Source organism: Myodes glareolus, chromosome 15 (assembly GCF_982192425.1).
Source record: "Myodes glareolus chromosome 15, mMyoGla1.1, whole genome shotgun sequence".
Lineage (NCBI taxonomy): Eukaryota > Metazoa > Chordata > Mammalia > Rodentia > Cricetidae > Myodes > Myodes glareolus.
This window is the reverse complement of record NC_142040.1, coordinates 54469081-54487186: the sequence shown is the minus strand read 5'-3', so window position 1 is coordinate 54487186 and position 18106 is coordinate 54469081. Positions and strand designations below refer to the sequence as shown.

The 18106-nt window shown below is 50.4% G+C and overlaps 1 protein-coding gene across 10 annotated transcripts in view; it reads left to right on the top strand.

Moving 5' to 3' along the window:
• The window catches only part of Pdzd2 (PDZ domain containing 2), a 363977-nt gene that overhangs the window by 341970 nt on the left and 3901 nt on the right, over positions 1 to 18106 (top strand). For all 10 annotated transcript variants that reach the window (XM_087896959.1, XM_087896958.1, XM_087896957.1 and 7 more), the window contains 5 exons: positions 5153 to 9125; positions 10030 to 10147; positions 12200 to 12301; positions 12906 to 13176; positions 15457 to 15591. In XM_087896959.1, the coding sequence (XP_087753085.1) occupies positions 5153 to 9125; positions 10030 to 10147; positions 12200 to 12301; positions 12906 to 13176; positions 15457 to 15591 (4599 nt within the window). The remainder of the gene's footprint in view (positions 1 to 5152; positions 9126 to 10029; positions 10148 to 12199; positions 12302 to 12905; positions 13177 to 15456; positions 15592 to 18106) is intronic.

Genomic DNA, 18106 nt, shown 5'->3' with positions numbered 1-18106 from the left:
GCCACTGAAGTGTTACTGGTCTGTGGTATTAGAAAAATTAGGTAGCTCCCTTGCCAATCAAGGCAGTCCCCTAAAATTTTTATTACGTTTTATTTATTTAGTGTGTATAATTGTGTGTGTGTATGTATGTGTGTGTGTGTGTATGTTCGCACGTCAAGGTCACAGGACAGTTTCTCATAGTTATGTCTCTCCTGGGGATTGAACCCAGGTCTGAAGGTTAACATCAAGTGCTTTTACCCACTGAGCCATCAACAACTCAAGGAGATCCTACAAATTTAAAATTTGGAACTCGTGGGCTCCCAATTTCAGTCAGTCCTGGGTGCTTAAATCACAGGCTTATGTATGCCACCGTACCTATCGTCTACCTGCACACTGCTGACTACTCAATGCAGAATGCAGACCCCTCACATACACGCACATACATGCGCGCGCGCGCACACACACACACACACACACACACACGCAAACACACACACATGCACACATTAGCACACACGCACGTGCACACACACACATACACACACACACACACACACTTGCACTCAGTTGCTCCTCCTTCCTCAGTCAGTGATAATTCCGTTACCATGGTTTCTACTCCACCTTTCAGGTCCAGTTCACAATCACCCACTATCGAATGAATGCTAAACGAACAGTTTTCATTAGCAATTTGACTCTACTGCTAAGCGCGTTAACTTAAATGGGGTTCCATTTGCAGAAGATGAAGTTACATGGAGGCAGTTCAGGATGTCACCTTTAAAAACAACCTTCATTTAAGACCAGTGCCCGTGTACATCCTAAGAGTGCACGTTCTGTAGAACAATTGTCCGAATGTTCTCCTGGGAGCCTTACATTGCCCTCCGAAATGAAGCAAGAGACCACTTTCTTTTATCACCAAAACCAATCTCCTCCTAATTTGAAACAGTGCAGAAAATCTATCCACCCAAGGAATTATTCTAGACAGGCCAATTTTCCTGGTCCTGAGGGGTTTGGGCCAGAGAGGCGTTTAGTCTCCCAGCCCCAGAGTCAAAGACGTCTGCTATGTGTTCCTACTACTTTCCCACCTGTTCGGCTGTGCTTCCAACCCTCTGCAGGTGTTTGTCTGTCCTCTCTGGAGTTCACACCAGTTATAAGCCTTAGAGAAAGGAGCAGCCAGTAAATACAGGTGTCAGGAACTGATGATGTTTAATATGTAACGATACACGTGCGAGGTGTAATTAACATGTAAACCATGAAACTTACCGTGCCTGAGAGAGTTGGTGCGATGATGCTCTGGCGCCCTCTAGGGCTCTGGCGGTATACCTGAAATGCTTGATGCTCTGGCGCCCTCTAGGGCTCTGGCGGTATACCTGAAATGTTTGATGCTATGGTGCCCTCTAGGGCTCTGGCAGTATACCTGAAATGTTTGACCTGCGTATTAAGTTACCTGACTCCTACAATTTTCAGTGCTTCTGTCTATCTTTTTGTGATATTTCCATTCTCAAAGGGACCTTGACTGTTGAGCATGGCCCTTCTTCTAATTTTATCAAAAATAACTGCTTTCCTGGGGGCTGGAGAGATGGCTCAGAGGTTAAGAGCATTGCCTGCTCTTCCAAAGGTCGTGAGTTCAATTCCCAGCAACCACATGGTGGCTTACAACCATCTGAAATGAGATCTGATGCCCTCTTCTGGCCTGCAGGCAGACACACAGACAAGAGTATTGTATACATAATAAATAAATAAATAAATAAATAAATAACTGCTTTCCAATGTACAGAAAAGATACTCTTCAAAATCTAACTTTTTTTAAGGGAAAGATGCTAAAACACATAATTGATAAAAGGAGAAACTCTTTATCTTTAAAAAAAATCTAGTTTTTGAGCCCATGAAATGGCTCATCAGGTAGAGATGCTTGCTGGCAATCCTGAAGACTTGAATTCAACCACGGGGATTCATACGGTAGGAAAAGACGACTGACTCCTATAGGTTGTCCTCTGACCTCCATACATGTGCCATGGCACCAAGTACCGACACATATACACATAATAAATAAATAAATAAAATTTTAAAGTCCTGATTCTTAGAACATGTCTTAAAATGATACACAGCAAGAAGCATATGACATCATACACAGGCCAGGTCCAAATCCAAGCCCTGATACAAGCAGGGACTTCTAACAAGTCACCCAAGATCCTCAGTTGCCTGCCTCAGGCGCTGGATTCTGAGTCTGTGAGGTTTCTCCGTGTACCCTGTACTAAGAAAGCTGTCTAGTAAAGCAGTAAGCATTGTGTGTATGAGCGTTTGTGATTTTCCTAGGGAAAAAAATCACATCTGAATGTATATGCCGATCATGTGATAGGCATTTGGTAAGGTGTGTGCAGGCACACACAGTTTTCCTGAGATGGCTTTCAGAAAGGAAGAAAGCCTGATTTGTCCTTGTACGTAGGAACACATCACATGACAATAGCTATGCTGGTCCTGAGGGCCAACCTACAGCCCAGGCAGCCATGACTGGTTCTCTTTGTTGGCCTCTCTTAAAACAGGAACAGGGGCTGAAACCTCCAAGGACAGAGAGCTGTGAGGAAAAACTCCGAAGAGGTGTGGGGACTGTAGACGCCCTATTTGTTGCTAGCTCTTAATGACATGCAGGTCTCTTTCTTGAATAAGTTAGGAAGTTGTTGACCCAACTGAGAAGATGGAGAAGCCCCAGAGGAGATCTCCATCACTCTTCCTCTGTGTGTCCTGTCGATCCTGTTGTGTGTCCAACAGGTACAGGATCAAACACAGTCCTGTGCCACTGCTTTTCTCAGTGTGGTACCTAACACACTTCTTAGCCTCGGGCACCCAGAGAAAGCAATGGTCAAGCAGCTACCATGGTGACAGTGCTCCTGTGTGGCAGGCCGTGCTGAGTCCTGGTAACTCAGCAGCACTGCAGTCTGCTCTAAGAGGCAGCTGTATCTGTATCCCGGAAACCTTCCACCCTGGGGATGTGCCCACTGGGGGACATCTGGTGGGGGTTCCAAATGAAGCATTGAAAGGCAGTCCAAGGGTTACCTCCAGATAACTTCATCTCCCGCAGAGGGGCTAGGGATAAGGCTTCATTGGTGCTGTGCCTTCACAGGTGCAAGAAGCCCTGGGTTGGAGCCCAGCATCACAGTTGGTTGTGGTAGCTTACACTTGTGTAATCTGAGCACTCGAGGAAGGTCAGGAACTCAAGGTCGTCCTCTGATAAATAGTGAGTTCAAGGTTAGCCTGGGGTACTTGAGAACCTGTCTCAAAATAAATAATAAATAAATATGCAAACCTCTGAAGATACAGCAGACTCAGCTCACTAACAAAAACTGCACAGCAGTGTGCCTGTTAGTGAATGTTTAGTCAGCAAATCTGAAACTGTTAGTGGCCTTTGGCAGCCAGAGACATGGCTCATGGGTTAGATCCCTGAGCCCACATACAAAAAGAGAGAACATACCCCTACATGCTGTCCTCTGACCCCCCAAACACACACACACACACACACACACACACACACAAATAGATGTAATTTTAAAAAATTTCAGTTGAGACTGGGCTACATCGGTGCGACCCACCTTTAATCCCAGTGCTCAGGAGACAGATACAGATGGATCTCTTTGAGTGTGAGGCCAGCCTGGCTAGTCATGGCCTCATAGTGAAACCCCGTCTTAAAGAAAATCCAGAGTTGGGGATAGAGTTCAGTGGGGGAGTGAGCGATTGCTTGGCATGTTCAAGCCTCTAGGTTCAAATGCTCAGTATCACCAAACAGGGAAAGAAACATTGTAGTTAAAATCCTATCATTCGGTATGCAGCGGAATTGGTTGGGAGAGTGCTTGCCTAGCCTGTGTGTGTTCAACGCCCTGGGTTTGATCCCCAGTGCCATATAATCTGAGCACAGAGTGAAGACCTGTAATCTCAACATTCAGTGGGGTCAGTAACAAGACCAGAAGTTCAAGGCCAACCTGATCAGTCTTTGTCTCAAAAACAAACAAAACCAACCAATAGCAGGGCATTGTTGGCACGTGCCTTTAATCCCAGCACTCTAGAGGCAGAGACTGGTGGATCTCTGAGTCTATACAGCCTGATCTATACAGACAAACCCTGTCTCAAAAAACCACCTGATGATTTCATAGCCGAGACGTGAGAGGAACTTAACATTTGGGGGAACACTTCTCAAACCCAGACTTCACGTGGCTCTGAGCCTGTTTCCCCACTGCGAGATGAAACGTGTCAAAGTGAGATTCGCCCAAGAGAGTGCCCACTGCAGGGCTTTCCAAGGGGACACTTCCTTCTCAGAGCAGCTCTCAGAACCGCTTTGGGACTTGACTTCCGGCTGCTTCCTGTCCCCGTACCTCAGAGCTCCGTGTTTTGTACCTGTCTGCTTTCAACCCGTTTTTCTTCACTATTTGGGCCAAACTATCCCCCCATGACCCTCTCACGCTCCCCCACTGCTGAGGTTTCCCGGAGTAGCTGGTGTTCAGGTCTCCTCCTTCTCCGAGCCATGGCAAAGGCAGAGCTGGAGCCCCATGTCAATGGGGACCCTGGCTGGAGCCTCTGTCCTTCCCATTAGCTCCATCTCCTCACTAAAATGCAAGTCCTCTAAGTGTGCAGGCACAGGCCTGTCATGGAGGCTGAGTCACGAGGGTCCACAGGGCTCCACAGAGAGACCATCTCAAACGGCAAATAGAAAAGGTAAGTCTCTTGAGTGTGGAGGTTCAACTGTTGGTGCGATTTCTGAGGCTGAAGTCACTCGTGATCAGACAGGTACGGGAATGGGACGAGACCTGAGGCCTCTGCCCAGTCTAGGTCAAAGCTAAGGAATAAGACCAACTGCCTCTCTCTCCCCAAAGCTGCTGCCGGCAGAGGTGCTTGGGTCAAGAAATCTAAGCAGGGGGTTTCTGGTGTCTCCTGTCTGAAAGCAAACAAAGAGAAATGGGCAAGTTTAAATATCTGTCCCGTCTATTTGTCTGAGTTATTTTAAGGCCATCAGAGCAGGGTGGTGGTTGTTGGCTGTGAGCACTCTACAATTTGAGAGACGACAAGAAAGGCCAGAAGGTCTATAGGTAGCTGTGGAATGTCAGAGAAACAATACTGAAGTTGTTTATATTTTTTAAACGTCTAGAAGGTTTCTGTTTGCTTACACTTTCCCAATCACCCTATACAGGACGGGATGGTTCCTCAGCCCCCCCTCCCCCCGGGAAGAGCAGGGAAGTTCATCCTGTCTCCAGCGAGACCTCCACCATCACCGAGCAAGTTGGCCAGCCTTTGTCTCCCAGGACCACGGAGCCTGAGTCCCAGGACGTATCTAAAGTGAAACCAGACAGCGAGCGGAATACGTCTCCCAGAGAGGCGGCCTTGGCTCCTCCTGACTTTAGCAGGACTTGGGCTGCACCTGGGGACAGCTCTCCCAACACCAGGAGAGCGGCTGTCCCCATGAGCACAGGAGCAACACCAGCCCCTGCCATCCCTCATCTCTCCCTTGTGTCCCAAGACAGGAGTCGAGGTCCCAGCAAGGCCTTGGAAACAACGGGACTCTGCATACCTAGAAGCTGGAAGGATGGTCCTCAGCTTGAAGATACAGCTTGTATGTCTGGGAAGACGTCACATGCCAGCCCCCCTCTGCCACTGGCTCCTGACAGGACCCTGTCAGGGAACAGAGGAAGCCCTGTGACAGACCTTGGCAACTTCATCGGGGAGGCCTCTGAGGCAAGGTCACAGTTCTCCCAGAAAGCTGACTTCGGGGCTCAGCTGGGCATTTTTGAGGACCAGTCACAAGAAGGAGCTGGGGATGGCAGTTCCCATCATGCCCTGTCAGTCAGAAGTGACCAGACATCCTCCCCAAGGAAAACTGAGGGCACAGGCCCTCCCGCGCCCCCACATTGGGCGTCCCAGCCTTCCGTTTTGGATTCCATCCATCCCGACAAACATTTTGCTGTGAACAAGAACTTTTTGAACAACTACTCTAGAAATTTCAGCAGTTTCCATGAAGACAGTATCTCCGTCTCGGGCCCGGGGGACAGTACGGAGCCGTCACTCTCATCCATGTACGGCGATGCCGAAGACTCCTCTTCCGACCCTGAGTCCCTTGCCGAAGTGTCACAAGCAGCCACCAGGAACAGCTGGTCGCCTCCCCATGCTCGTGGGTCCTCTCATCAGGAAGGTACTAGTGAGTCTGAGGATGAGCAGATAGAAATTTGCTCCACAAGTGGCTGCCCCCAGAACCCGAGGACTGCCCATCCCCCTGCCCAGGCGGCACTCCGTCGAATTCTGCCACTCCAGCACAGCGCCCTGAGTGAGCCAGTGGGGGGCGCCTGTGAGAGAGTCCGCTCCTTGCCGGGGACCCCACCCACCTCCATCTCAAGCTCTTCCCAGCCGTTCTCCCTCCTGGACATAAGCTCTCAGGAGTGTGAGACGCAGGTGGGCATAAATGCTTCACAGAGCCGCAGGCCCTCACGCACAGAAGAAATGGTGGCCACCACCGGCACGAGCTCAGTCATGGGAGACAGCCAGCCTTCAGAAATGGCCAGCCATGGTCACAACCTGCCATTTGCGTTTAGGAGCCCGAATGTGGTAAATGGCTTGGAATGTGACCTGCTGGGTGAAGGAACCCCAGACGAAGAAGCCACGGCTGCTAGCGTGATGCACGGTGTCTACGCCCTGGATGCCGAGGGCCGGAAGAATGGAGAGACTGTTTTGGCAGACCTACACACTGCCAAGAGTCGCAACCCGGACGACTTACTACAGAAACCAAAAACGATCTCCAGGAAGCCCATCATGGCCTGGTTTAAGGAAATAAATAAAAATAGCCAGGGTACACATTCGCAAAGCAAATCTGAGAAGGAACAGTCCTTGACGCTGGCTACAAGTCCTGGCTCCAAAGCCCAGACAGTGAGCACCAGCCACAGCAAGGGGGTGGCTGTGCCTAAGGGTTTTCCTCCAGTGCACAAGAGCGAGGAAAATACAGACCTCCCCAGGAAAAGTCCAGGAGAAACAGAAAATAACTGTCAGAAACCCAAGTACGGCCCTAAGCTGAGGAGACTGAGTGGCAAAGGCAAAGGTGGCCCTGAGGCCCCCATGGTTGTCAAGGCCAGTGGAACCGACCACAGGAAGACCTTGGTTTCACCCCAGGCCTCCCATAAAATGCTGTCTAAGGCAGCATCACACCGGCTCCACACAGCTGACCAAGAAGAGCCTAACAACACTCCTGTGGACACCCCCAAGCCTCTCCAGTGCATGCCTGAGGGCAAGCCACCCCTGGCTCCCTCTGGACCACTGAGGACCTCAGCATCAGACACGGGCATGAGAACCTTTGCTTTACCCCTGATCTCCCCCAAGACTCTCCCTGAGCAAAGTGCAAACAGTCGGTTCCACATGGCTATCTGCTCCGAATCTGACACAAGTTGTCCGGACTCCTCCAGGTTCCCAGGGTGTGGAGCAGAGGGCAAGGTGTCCCATGGTGACTCTGTGTCAGTGAGTCCCGCAGCACCAAGGAGCAGCACGGCCTTGGCAGGGATCAGGCAGAGCAGGCCACTCACACCCAGCCGAGTGGACTTGGTGGTATCAGAAGCAGCCCAGCCTGGGGGGATCATTGAGAACGGAAGTGAAAAAATCACCAGGGATCCTGTAGAAGGGACGAACCAGCTGCAAATAGTTGATATTTCTTCTGAAAGAACGCCAAAGAACGCATGTGGTGACAAGCCACCTGATGGTGACAGACAGGGAGGGCTCTTGACCCAGAGCGGTTGTAGGGAAAAGAGTGGACTCAGTCTCCGGCAGTCAGCAGGGTCAGCCCCAAAGTATCCGCCCTCACCTCCCTCTCAGGCCCCCCAGGTGGAGCGGGAAATGCGCTGGTCCTTCAGCATGGCCAAACCTGCCTCCTCCCCGCAGCTACCTGCTAAGACGTCAGATTCCTCCCAAGGCAGATCAAGCCAGATGCCAGCCTCCCTAGGGGTGCCCAAGAATGGTATACCCATAGGCCCCGGGGGAGAAGAGCACCCCTACTTCACACCGAGGCCGGCCACCAGGACTTACTCCATGCCAGCCCAGTTCTCAAGCCACTTTGGACGAGAAGGTCCTTCCCCACATAGCCCAAGCCGCTCGCCTCAGGATCCCCAGGTCCCTGTGATGAGTATCGGTCTCTCTGAGACTAAGACAGCCAAAGGCGTGACTAATGGACAGGGTACCTACAGTGCGAAGCCTCTGCTGGAAACATCAAAGAACCTGCCACCTATGGATGGAGGGGACGTCAGTGCAGTCCCTGAGGCGAGCTGCCTGGTCCCAGACAAGGTCAAAGCTACCAGGAGGCATTACTACTATGAGCAGAACTGGCCCCATGAATCTACCTCGTTTTTCTCTGTGAAGCAGAGGATCAAGTCTTTTGAGAACCTGGCCAATTCTGACCGGCCCGCAGCCAAGTCTACCACATCCCCGTTCTTATCTGTGAGCTCCAAGCCTCCTGTCAGCAGGCGGTCATCTGGCAGCATCACTTCAGGAAGCCTCAGCCACCCCAGCGACGTGACAGCAAGGTCACTGAGGCGAAGCCTGAGTTCCTGCAGTGAAAGCCAGAGCGAAGTCAGCAGCCTTCTTCCGCAGATGACCAAGTCCCCGTCCAGCACAACGCTAACTGTCTCCAGGCAGAATCCACCAGAGCCTAGCAACAAGGGCCCCGGTTCAGACCCAAAGAAATCCCTTGTCCCTGTGGAAATTCCCACCTCAACAGGGACCCCAGCCTCCTCACCCACGAAGAGGAACAAGTCCTCAGTACGCCACACCCAGCCTTCCCCTGTCACCCGATCCAAGCTCCAGGAGCTGAGAGCTTTGAGCATGCCAGACCTGGACAAGCTGTGTGGTGGTGAGGAGGATTACTCCGCCGGCCCGGGTGCCGGGCTCTTCAGAACCCAGTTGGAAATTGTCCCCAGAAGGTCCCTTGGTTCCCCGGCTACCTCTCCAGCTGGCTCCCCAGCTAGAGGTCATCCAGGCCTCGATGGAGCAGCCTCCCTTGCATGTCCTGTGAATAGTAGGACCAGAGTCTTCCCAGGAGGAAGCCCTCTAGCCAGTGACCCTGCGGTACCCACTGGAGTCAGGGAAGGGAATGAACCTGCGCGGATCCCACTTTCTGGGAGAAGCTGGTCGATGACGTGAGTATCTAACCTCCCCTCTTTCTCAAGCCAGCCTACTTCCATCGAGAATGCTCGTAGATTTATTTAGAAAGTGGCAAAGGTGCTAAGGGGAGCCCCATGCCACCTCTTCCCACTCTTCCTAATCAACACCTTACACAACCCTAGTCCATTAGTGAAAGGTAAGGGCGTAATCCCAAACAACCAGCCATATGCACAAAGCCCTATAGGCTTTAGATTTGGCTGAATCGATTCCACAATGTTCTTTTCTATTCCAGGATCCAATCCAGGCCACATTGCATTTTCTTTTCTTTCTTTTTTTTTTTTTTTGTCTTTTTGTTTTTGTTTTTTGAAATGAGGTTTTTCTGTGTAACAGCTCAGACTATCCTGACTTGCTCTGTAGACCAGGCTAGCCTTTGGCTCACGGAAATCCATCTGCCTCGGCCTCCTGAGTGGCGATTAAAGGCATGCACCACCACCACCGGACTACAGAGCATTTATCAATCCTAGAAGCACAAAAAGTCCCGGAAGCCACCTCTGCCCACCTACATGTGGTGACTTCAAGGACATGAGTAACGGGGGGGGGGGGGGGAGGGGGGGTAGGCTATGCCTTGGAATTCTGGGCCTCTAGAAGCAGCTGAAACTGCTAACTATGTGGAAACTCTGGCCATTTTAAAATGTTTCACTAGGGCCTCCAATTTCTAAACATGTCAGAAGCTGTCTGCTAGACTCTTGCTCTGGTCCCTTAACATCCTAGAGGGGTCCCCAAACTCACTTGCTACACTGTTGGGGAAGGATATTCAAGCTGGCTTTGCAGGATTCTGTAGTTACTCTGGGGCGGCAGGCCACAGCATGGCAGGAAGGTCCTCAGGACCCGGACAGGTGGTTTTCCCTTTAACCTTCTTCAAATGTGGTTTTCACTTAGTTTGGATCAACTCCTTGCCTCAGCGGGGGACCAGCAGAAATTCCAGGCTGTTTTGTCATCAGTGGGGTCAAAATCCACCATTTTCACTCTCATTCAGGAAGCGAAGGCACAATCAGAGGTGAGTGGACACCGGAACGCCAGGGCAGCACCGCTGAGACCATGGGGGCAGATGCTGGACTCAGTCTGCAGTGCTGGAGGGGCTGAACCTGGCTGCGATGGAGGTGTCCCCTGCAGCACTGTTCAGCAGCCCTTCCACCCCATGAACAAGTTTGCAGGGGAGATGCTGGCCAACTGTACTTCTGTGTACCTCCGTCCTTTTCAGTGTGGCCATAAACTAGGAAGGGGAGCCACCTGCTGGTAAAAGGCTCACACTGCTACAGCCTCACTTGGGCCCTGAAGAGCTGCTAAACCCCAGGCCCTGTGTGACAGTGAGTTCCCACCTAGAGCTCCTCTTGGGGTAGTAAGAAATTGAACCCGGACGGGTGAATATGTGTAGAGAAAAAGGGCAAATAGAAATGACTGATAACATGCCGGGTTACTAATGGCATCTGCAAACACTATGAAGGCAATTACCCGCCCCGCCACCTGGCACCATCTGGGGTTTCTCAGTTAAGGGGCCGCCTTACCGTCTAATGGACCAGGATGGGGAGGAGATAGGGGGAAGGGGAGGTAACCGTGAACAAATACCTGTTAGTTCCTGCTCCATTCAGATTCTTCGCCAATACATACAGCACATACAGGTACATACAGCCGAGACCCTTGGTGGAATGGACAGCTCTCCTCATCACCTTGCTACCTCCCTCAGTGGCAGGCATGTGTCACCGGCCACAGCCTCACTCTGAGACATTGTCTTATGCTTGCCAGGCCGTCTTTGCTCCAAAGGTGTTGTAACAAACACAGTGCACAAGGACACACGAAAGCCTCAACCAGACAGGGACATAAAGTGCATTCTCAGAAGGCAAAGGCAAAGCGATGCTTTGGGTGCAGACCAAACGCCAGGCCCCCCCCATTGGTCTGACACCCAGAACAAGAGTGCAGTTTGGTGTCGAGGACCATTGCTGGTTCATCAAAACGTAGTTTTCTTTCCCTGTCCCTCTTTCCCCTCCCGCCGATGCCAGTGGCTCTTCTTTGCTTTTCCCACGGAGCATGGCACGCAGGGGCTAAAACCAGAACTGCACAAACCAATATCCTGGGGCCTTCTGGTGGTCCGTGAAAGATTAGAGAGGTCGAAATTTCAGGTTGCTTTTCTGGCTACCACACACTCAAGCTTTGGTGGGAGGACGCTGCTTATCTGGCTTCCCAGTGCTGTCCCAAATTTCTCGGGCAAAATCTGCCCTGACTATCAGCCACTAGTATACTTGTTTCTCCTGCAAAAAATAATTTACATAAACAAAAGTTTTGATGACAGCATGCCCATTTTAAGGTGCACTGTCCCTGCTCTAGGAAGAGTGTCCGTGACCACCATCCAGAAACTGTGCAAAGATCACTTCACTAAGCCTCGTGTGTGCAGCTGTGATTGTTGAGAAAGCCAAGAGGTCAGGGTCACCTTTCTGTGCACTGGTCTGGGAGGCTAAAGGTGCCCAAGTCTTCAGGACTCACCAATAGAACTAAACGCTCGTCCATCAGATTTCCTGATCAACTGAACCCACAAGTGGTTTTTGGCTCCCTTTTTGCCCAGTCCTCAAACTTTGTTAGCTTGAGAATATCTTGAAGCCCTTGGTGATTACTTCATGAAAAACCAAGCACTGTAGAGCTTTAAAATATTAATGGATCATGTCTAAAATGGGGGTGAAGTCAAATTTCAAAATACTTAGGCCACTTATATGTAATCTATCTCAAGATATATCTTTTGATGTTTGAAGCAAGGCTATCTGATGTTATTTAACCCTAGAGCGCTAAGATGTTATAATCTCGTGTGGTTGACAGTTCTCACCTACGTTGTCGTACGACTACCGGTTTATCAATTGCACCTGCAATTCAATAACCCAAATGTGGGAACTGGCATATAAAACGTGGCTGCAGTGGGCCTTTATCCTGCCTCTTGGTACTTAACTTGAAGCCCAGGTTTGCTAATAATTGTGGGACTTGGGGAGTGTGGCACCCGTGGTAGAGTGTTTGTCCAGTTGGGTACAAGGAATGCACGGTCAACTGCCTTGTTTCTCTTCACCAGAACAATGAAGACACTTGCTTCATAGTCTTGAATAAAAAGGAAGGCTCAGGTCTTGGATTCAGTGTGGTAGGAGGGGCAGACGTGGAGCCAAAATCAGTCATGGTAAGCAGTCATGTTACAAGGCTCTTGGAATATTCCCCAGTAAGCAGCAGAATTTGATTAGAACACAAATTCCAGTAGAGATCTCTGAGTTTTGGTCCCTTCTACCATCATGAAAATGGGAGCATGGGAATGTGGGGCCCAGGGCAACCTGGCCACACATAAGGGGGCTCAGGCTCACTACTGCCATGGCAGGCAGCACCAGGTTTAGGAAAAGCCATAAGGTGACACCACCCAGGGAGAGCCAACATCTAAGGGGAAGAATCTGACATTCCAAACATTAGATAAGATTAGGTAAGGTAACCATATGTCCCTGCACCCAGGGCTCACCTATTCTACTTTTGCCAAGACCCCTAGACCAATGTCAGCCTCAACAGGAGGAAATAGTGCGGTAGTATTTCCAGTGTTTTTACCCAAAGCTAACTTGATGTGTAGGCCAAATGCAACATATGCTGCTACGGAGATTTGTAATTCCACCCTGCTCACTGATAAAGTGAGGACTTTTTGAATAGAAAGCCTGGCGCGAGAAAGCCCCTTGATTGCACTTGCAGCTACCCTCTCTATCAGTTTTGTGAATACATTTGTTGTCTTTTCCTTTCTGTCCTAGGTCCACAGGGTGTTTTCTCAGGGTGCGGCTTCTCAGGAAGGGACCCTGAGCCGAGGGGATTTCCTTCTCTCCATCAATGGCACTTCCTTAGCTGGCTTAGCCCACAGTGAGGTCGCGAAGGTTCTACACCAGGCCCAGCTACACAAACACACCCTCATGATCGTCAAGAAAGGCAATGGGCAGCCTAGGCCCTCTCTCAGGGAGGAGCCTCGCTCCACCTACGGAAAGGGTCCACTCCCCAGAAAGACCTTGCCACTGGATCCGGGGGCTGGTAAGTCTACTGATAGTGAGGAGGGTGTGTATAGCTGGCTGAGAGAGCAGACTGCACAAGGACTAGACTGCATTTTAGAAGATAAAATAGCAGCCCTTGTAACAGGGAATTCAGTGTGGAAGGAGAGATTTCTGAACACGGTGGATCCTCGAGAAACATCAGTAGGCACTGTCTCCTGTTTTGAGCGGAATATAAGGAGATGAAGGGGTAAGCATGTTTCTGTGTTTAAAAATAGAGACTGTTGCCTCTATGTGCTCAGAGCTTAGGAGAGGCTCAGAATAGGCCCCCTTTGCACTGTCCACCCTGGCTCAGAACGGCCTCCTCTGGCGCCATCCACACTACTAGCTCTGTTCCAAGCCCAGGCTCCCTAGCCGTCAGAGAAGCCCCTCAGACTCCCTCAGCATCCTCTCCCACCATTAGTCTAGAGAGCAGGTAGCCCCCAGCTCAAGGCAGGCAGGCTTTTGTTTCTTCTTAGCATTCATCCTGACAGTCAAGGTTGGTCAAAACGTCTGCTCAGTTTGCCCTGATGTGGCATGAGCTATCCATAAAGCCTTTTTGGAAATGCTCTAAGTTTGATTCTGTTAAATACAGGAACAATCCTGTCCAGATGCTTCTGCAGAACACTACTCTGTCCTCAGTATTCCAGTCCTGCGTGGCCACCTATACTCAGCCACGGTCATACCCAGTCTAGGGAGACACCCCAGTCATGGCCATGCTCACCCCTGTCCAGGCAGGCACCATCTAAACCGCTTGCTGCATTCAGTGGGAATTCCATTTGTCCAAGGAAACTCTTGAGCACTCCATCCTGATGGCTTCCAGAATGTGAGCCACGTGGAGTTCATTTACAGATTGACTGTCCCGCTGTCAGTGAAATCCAGGATTCCTGGAGCATGTCTGTGCATCTAGCCTGAACCAGACTGCAGTGTTCCAAAGCTGCAGCACCCTGGGGGCTTCCACATACTATTCTTTATTCCAGTGCAACCTTCCTCCAGTCCTCAGTGAGCCCCTGCTAGACTGATTGGCATCGCTCTGATGTGGGCCTATCTGGACAGGGGAGGCACCTGGACAGCTGCTGGAAACCCTGACGGCCAGAAACTCCCCTGCTCTACTGAACCAAGAATTCTGGGGAGCGGGGATCAGGCATGAGTACATCTACAATGCTGTAGGTGGTTCCAGGAGAGAGCCCGAGGTGGTACCCATGCTGAAAGCCTCCTTCCCCGCTTTGAACAGCAAGTCACCCATTAAAAAATTATACCACTCACGGTGGCGCGCGCCTTTAATCCCAGTACTTGGAAGGCAGAGGCAGGCGGATCTCTGAGTTCAAGGCCAGCCTGGTCTGCAGAGGGAGTTTCAGGGTGATCATGACTCTAGAGAGAGACCCTGTCTCAAAGATAAACGAAAAACAAACATAAATACCATTCCCAGTATTAGCAAATTAGGCCATGCAGATTGGTTTTAAACTGCAATAAGAAACTGACAGTGAGGCTTGTCCAACTGTAATCCTAAGGTTTTATATTAGGGAAGCAGCTTCGTCCATTTGTGGTCCCTCTACCGCCTTCCAAGCAGCTGAGTAACCTTTCCATTCAACTCCTCAGTACAGACTTAGGGGAACTAAAAGGCAAGCGTACAGTTCCTGTTCAGTCCCCAGCCTGGCCTTTCCAAACAAGCCATAGAGTTCATATCACCATGGAAACACTTCTCCCCCTCGCCCCAACAAGAGCCAGATGCCAATGAAGGATGCCAGTGTGAGGGAGGCAACCACACCCCAGGGATGCTGGGCTTCCTCTCAAAGATGCACAAAGGGCACAGGGCAAGGAAGGAAGCCCTACCCAGTTCCAGGGAGCTTCCCAATTATGCCAGTCTCTCTCATGAGCCGGACACTTCCATGCCTCTGCTTTCAATAGCAGATGGTGACATTCTGTTGCTATGGTAGCCAGAGTTGGCAGGAAATCGAATTTGATTCACTGAGTGTGACTTCCATCCTCACCGGGATGTGTGCTACCAGAATGCGAGACTTGCCAAGAGCAGTTTGTCTCCTGGGCCCTTCTGCCCGGGAGAGGAAGCAGAGGATGTGAATCCAGTAAGACAGCCAGGCAGGGCGCTCCCTCTTGGGGGTCAGCCTGATGCCGGGATCAAAGATGGTACACAGTTCCCAGCAGACAAGACTCGGGTGACCAGAGTCCACAGTGCCCGCGGCAGGCAGTGCGTTTTGGGGGGGCATCAGACAGGTAGCATGTTGAGCAGCCTGTCGTTTTATCATGACAAATGTCCTTCCCGCAGGGAGGAATGGAGCTGCTCACGATGCTCTGTGTGTGGAAGTGCTGAAAACCTCGGCAGGGCTGGGGCTGAGTCTGGATGGAGGGAAGTCATCCGTGTCTGGAGATGGGCCCCTGCTAATTAAAAGGGTGTACAAAGGTAAAGTATATCTCCATGGAAACCCATCCCTTCTGTGTGAAGACCGAATTGCTTCCGAAGCCTGCAGTGCTTTCTTTCTATAATGCTGAGTTGTATTGTACGTGTATTAAAACGCCCAAGGCACGGGTAGGTGCCGAGGTGAGCATTCTCATCAGATACACCAGCAAGAGCACTGAATATCAACCAAGATTTCCAGTGAGTTCAAATACTAGACTGCAAGAAAAGGGGGAGGGGGGTAAACGGTGTTTAATGGTTTCTTCATCAACTTGAAATTCTCATTTTATGACCTTGGGAAACTGTTTGGGCTGCGGGGGGGGGGGGGGTTCTGTTGTTGTTTTGTGGGGTTTTTTTTTTTTTGCACATGTGTATGGTATGCATATGTATGTGCATGTTTGTGTGTATACACATGTGAAGGCCCAAAACTGATACCAAGTATCTTCCTCAGTTGCCCTCCACTTAATTTGCTGAGACAGGGTCTCTGGCGAGCCCTGTGCTCACCAGCTGAGATCTGCCTTCAGAGTGCTGGGATACAGGTGATTCGCACACATGCCCAGCTCTTCTGTGGGTTCTGGAAATCTAACCTCACACCTGCGTTCATTCTAAACAATCAGAAGTTATAGACTGGTACAGCTGATCTCAGCACATACACACAAATGGACCAGGAATTCACTTAGAGTTAGAAGATGGAAGGAAGCGATCAAGACATGAGAGTGATTGTTCTTAACATTGACTGGTTTGGTGTATGTGTTTGAACAAAGAACAAAAAGCAGACAGGGTCTCCCTATGTAGCCCCTGGTTGGCCTGGAACTGATAGAGATCCACCTGCTTCTGCCTCCCTGATCTGCTTTGATAGTTTCTGAACTTGTGATCTCCTGAAACCTCTCTCCGCTCCAGACACACAGTATTAGTATGAGCTGTGCTTTAAAAAAATAAAATAGGTAGCTGGGCAGCGGTGACACACACCTGTAAATATCCTGAGTTCGAGGCCAACCTAGTCTACAGAAAGAATTCCCGGACAGTCAAGGCTACACAGAGAAATATTGTCTTGAAAAAAACAAAAAAGAAAAAGGAAAAAAAAATAACAAGGAGAGGAAGAAGGCCAAAACTACCAGCTTGTGCAACCCCCAAAAGCCACAGGACAAAAAGAAGCAGGGAATGCTGGCCCAAGTTGTTGGGCTGCTCCTTTCTAGAATTTCTCAGTGGATGCAGAACGTCTATCATCTGGTCACAGACCATCTCTGAGAGACCCACCTTCCGCACAAAGACCATCCCTGTTCCTTCCCTGAACCTGTCACGTTTTGTCCAGCTCTGTTCTCAGTCACAGCCAAATACATATGAACAGTGAATTTCTCCCATCTTAGGAGAATAGTTGTGAAACCTCTCCAGTGGACCTAGTGGCTCCCACCTGCAGTCCCAGCACTCAGGAGGCAGAAGGAGCTGTGGCAAGTCTGAGGCCAGCCTAGACTATATACAGGGAGTTGGAGGCCAGCCAGGGCTACAGAGCAAGACCCTGTCTAAAAACAAAACAAAATCAAATTTCCATGCAAAGGAGTAATGAGGCCCCTGGTGGTGAGCCGCCCTGTGTGGACAGAAATCCAGTCACAACTGAAGCTTACAAGTCATGAAGGACAGGAGTTGAGCACCGCTGTTTCTATGGGTGGAGGATGTAGGCACCTAGTGATGAGAAAGACTGAGGCTTGTGCCCCGACAGTGAACTAGAAGCAAGACAGCTTGCTTGATAGCTCATAATAGCATGCAAGACAGGCTGTCTCTGTTTATGGTCCCACGTGCATGCAGAAAACAGGCGTGAATCTGGAGTCAGCCTGTTGTATGCACTACAGAGGCTTAGCAGTGCGAGGCTAGAGGAAACCCCCATGCTCATCCACTCATTAAACTGACAAAGCAGAAGGAAACAGGAAGCCAGTGGCCTGTAGGAGTACTCACAGGCAACAGCTCTCAGGGAAGAGGGCAAGGTGCACCAGGGCATCTGCTCCAGCAGAACTCACACTGAGAGCTCGTTAGAAACTAAAGGCAGGGCAGGAGCTGGGCAGTCCCTAAAGTCTACATCCGCTGGCACCTTGAGCTTGGCCCTCCCCATCTTTAAAACCATGTCTTGCTTCCTGGTCTTCTGAAGCTTCCACCAGAAAAACAGTTGATTGATCATTCCATTCAGTCGGCCAGTGCCTTAAGCCCAAGTGAGATAGTGTTCTATATACTGCCCTCCTGGATTCCTGTCACTGCGGGTGCCCCGCTGAGTCCCAGCTATAGGCACAGTGGTGAAGGGCATACAGGAGAGGACTAAAGCATACCGTGGGCCATCTCCCAGAGAACCTCGCCAGTCCAACAGATGGGCATTTGTCTCTAGTCTTTTCTGTTGCCGGCTGTATCCTCATCAGTTTTTGGTGTGGGTGTGTGTGCACACCACTATCCACATGCAGAGGCCACAAGACAATGTTGGAAACCCTGCTCCTCTTTCTGGTGGATGTAAGCCACCAGACATGGGTGCTGGAAAGTA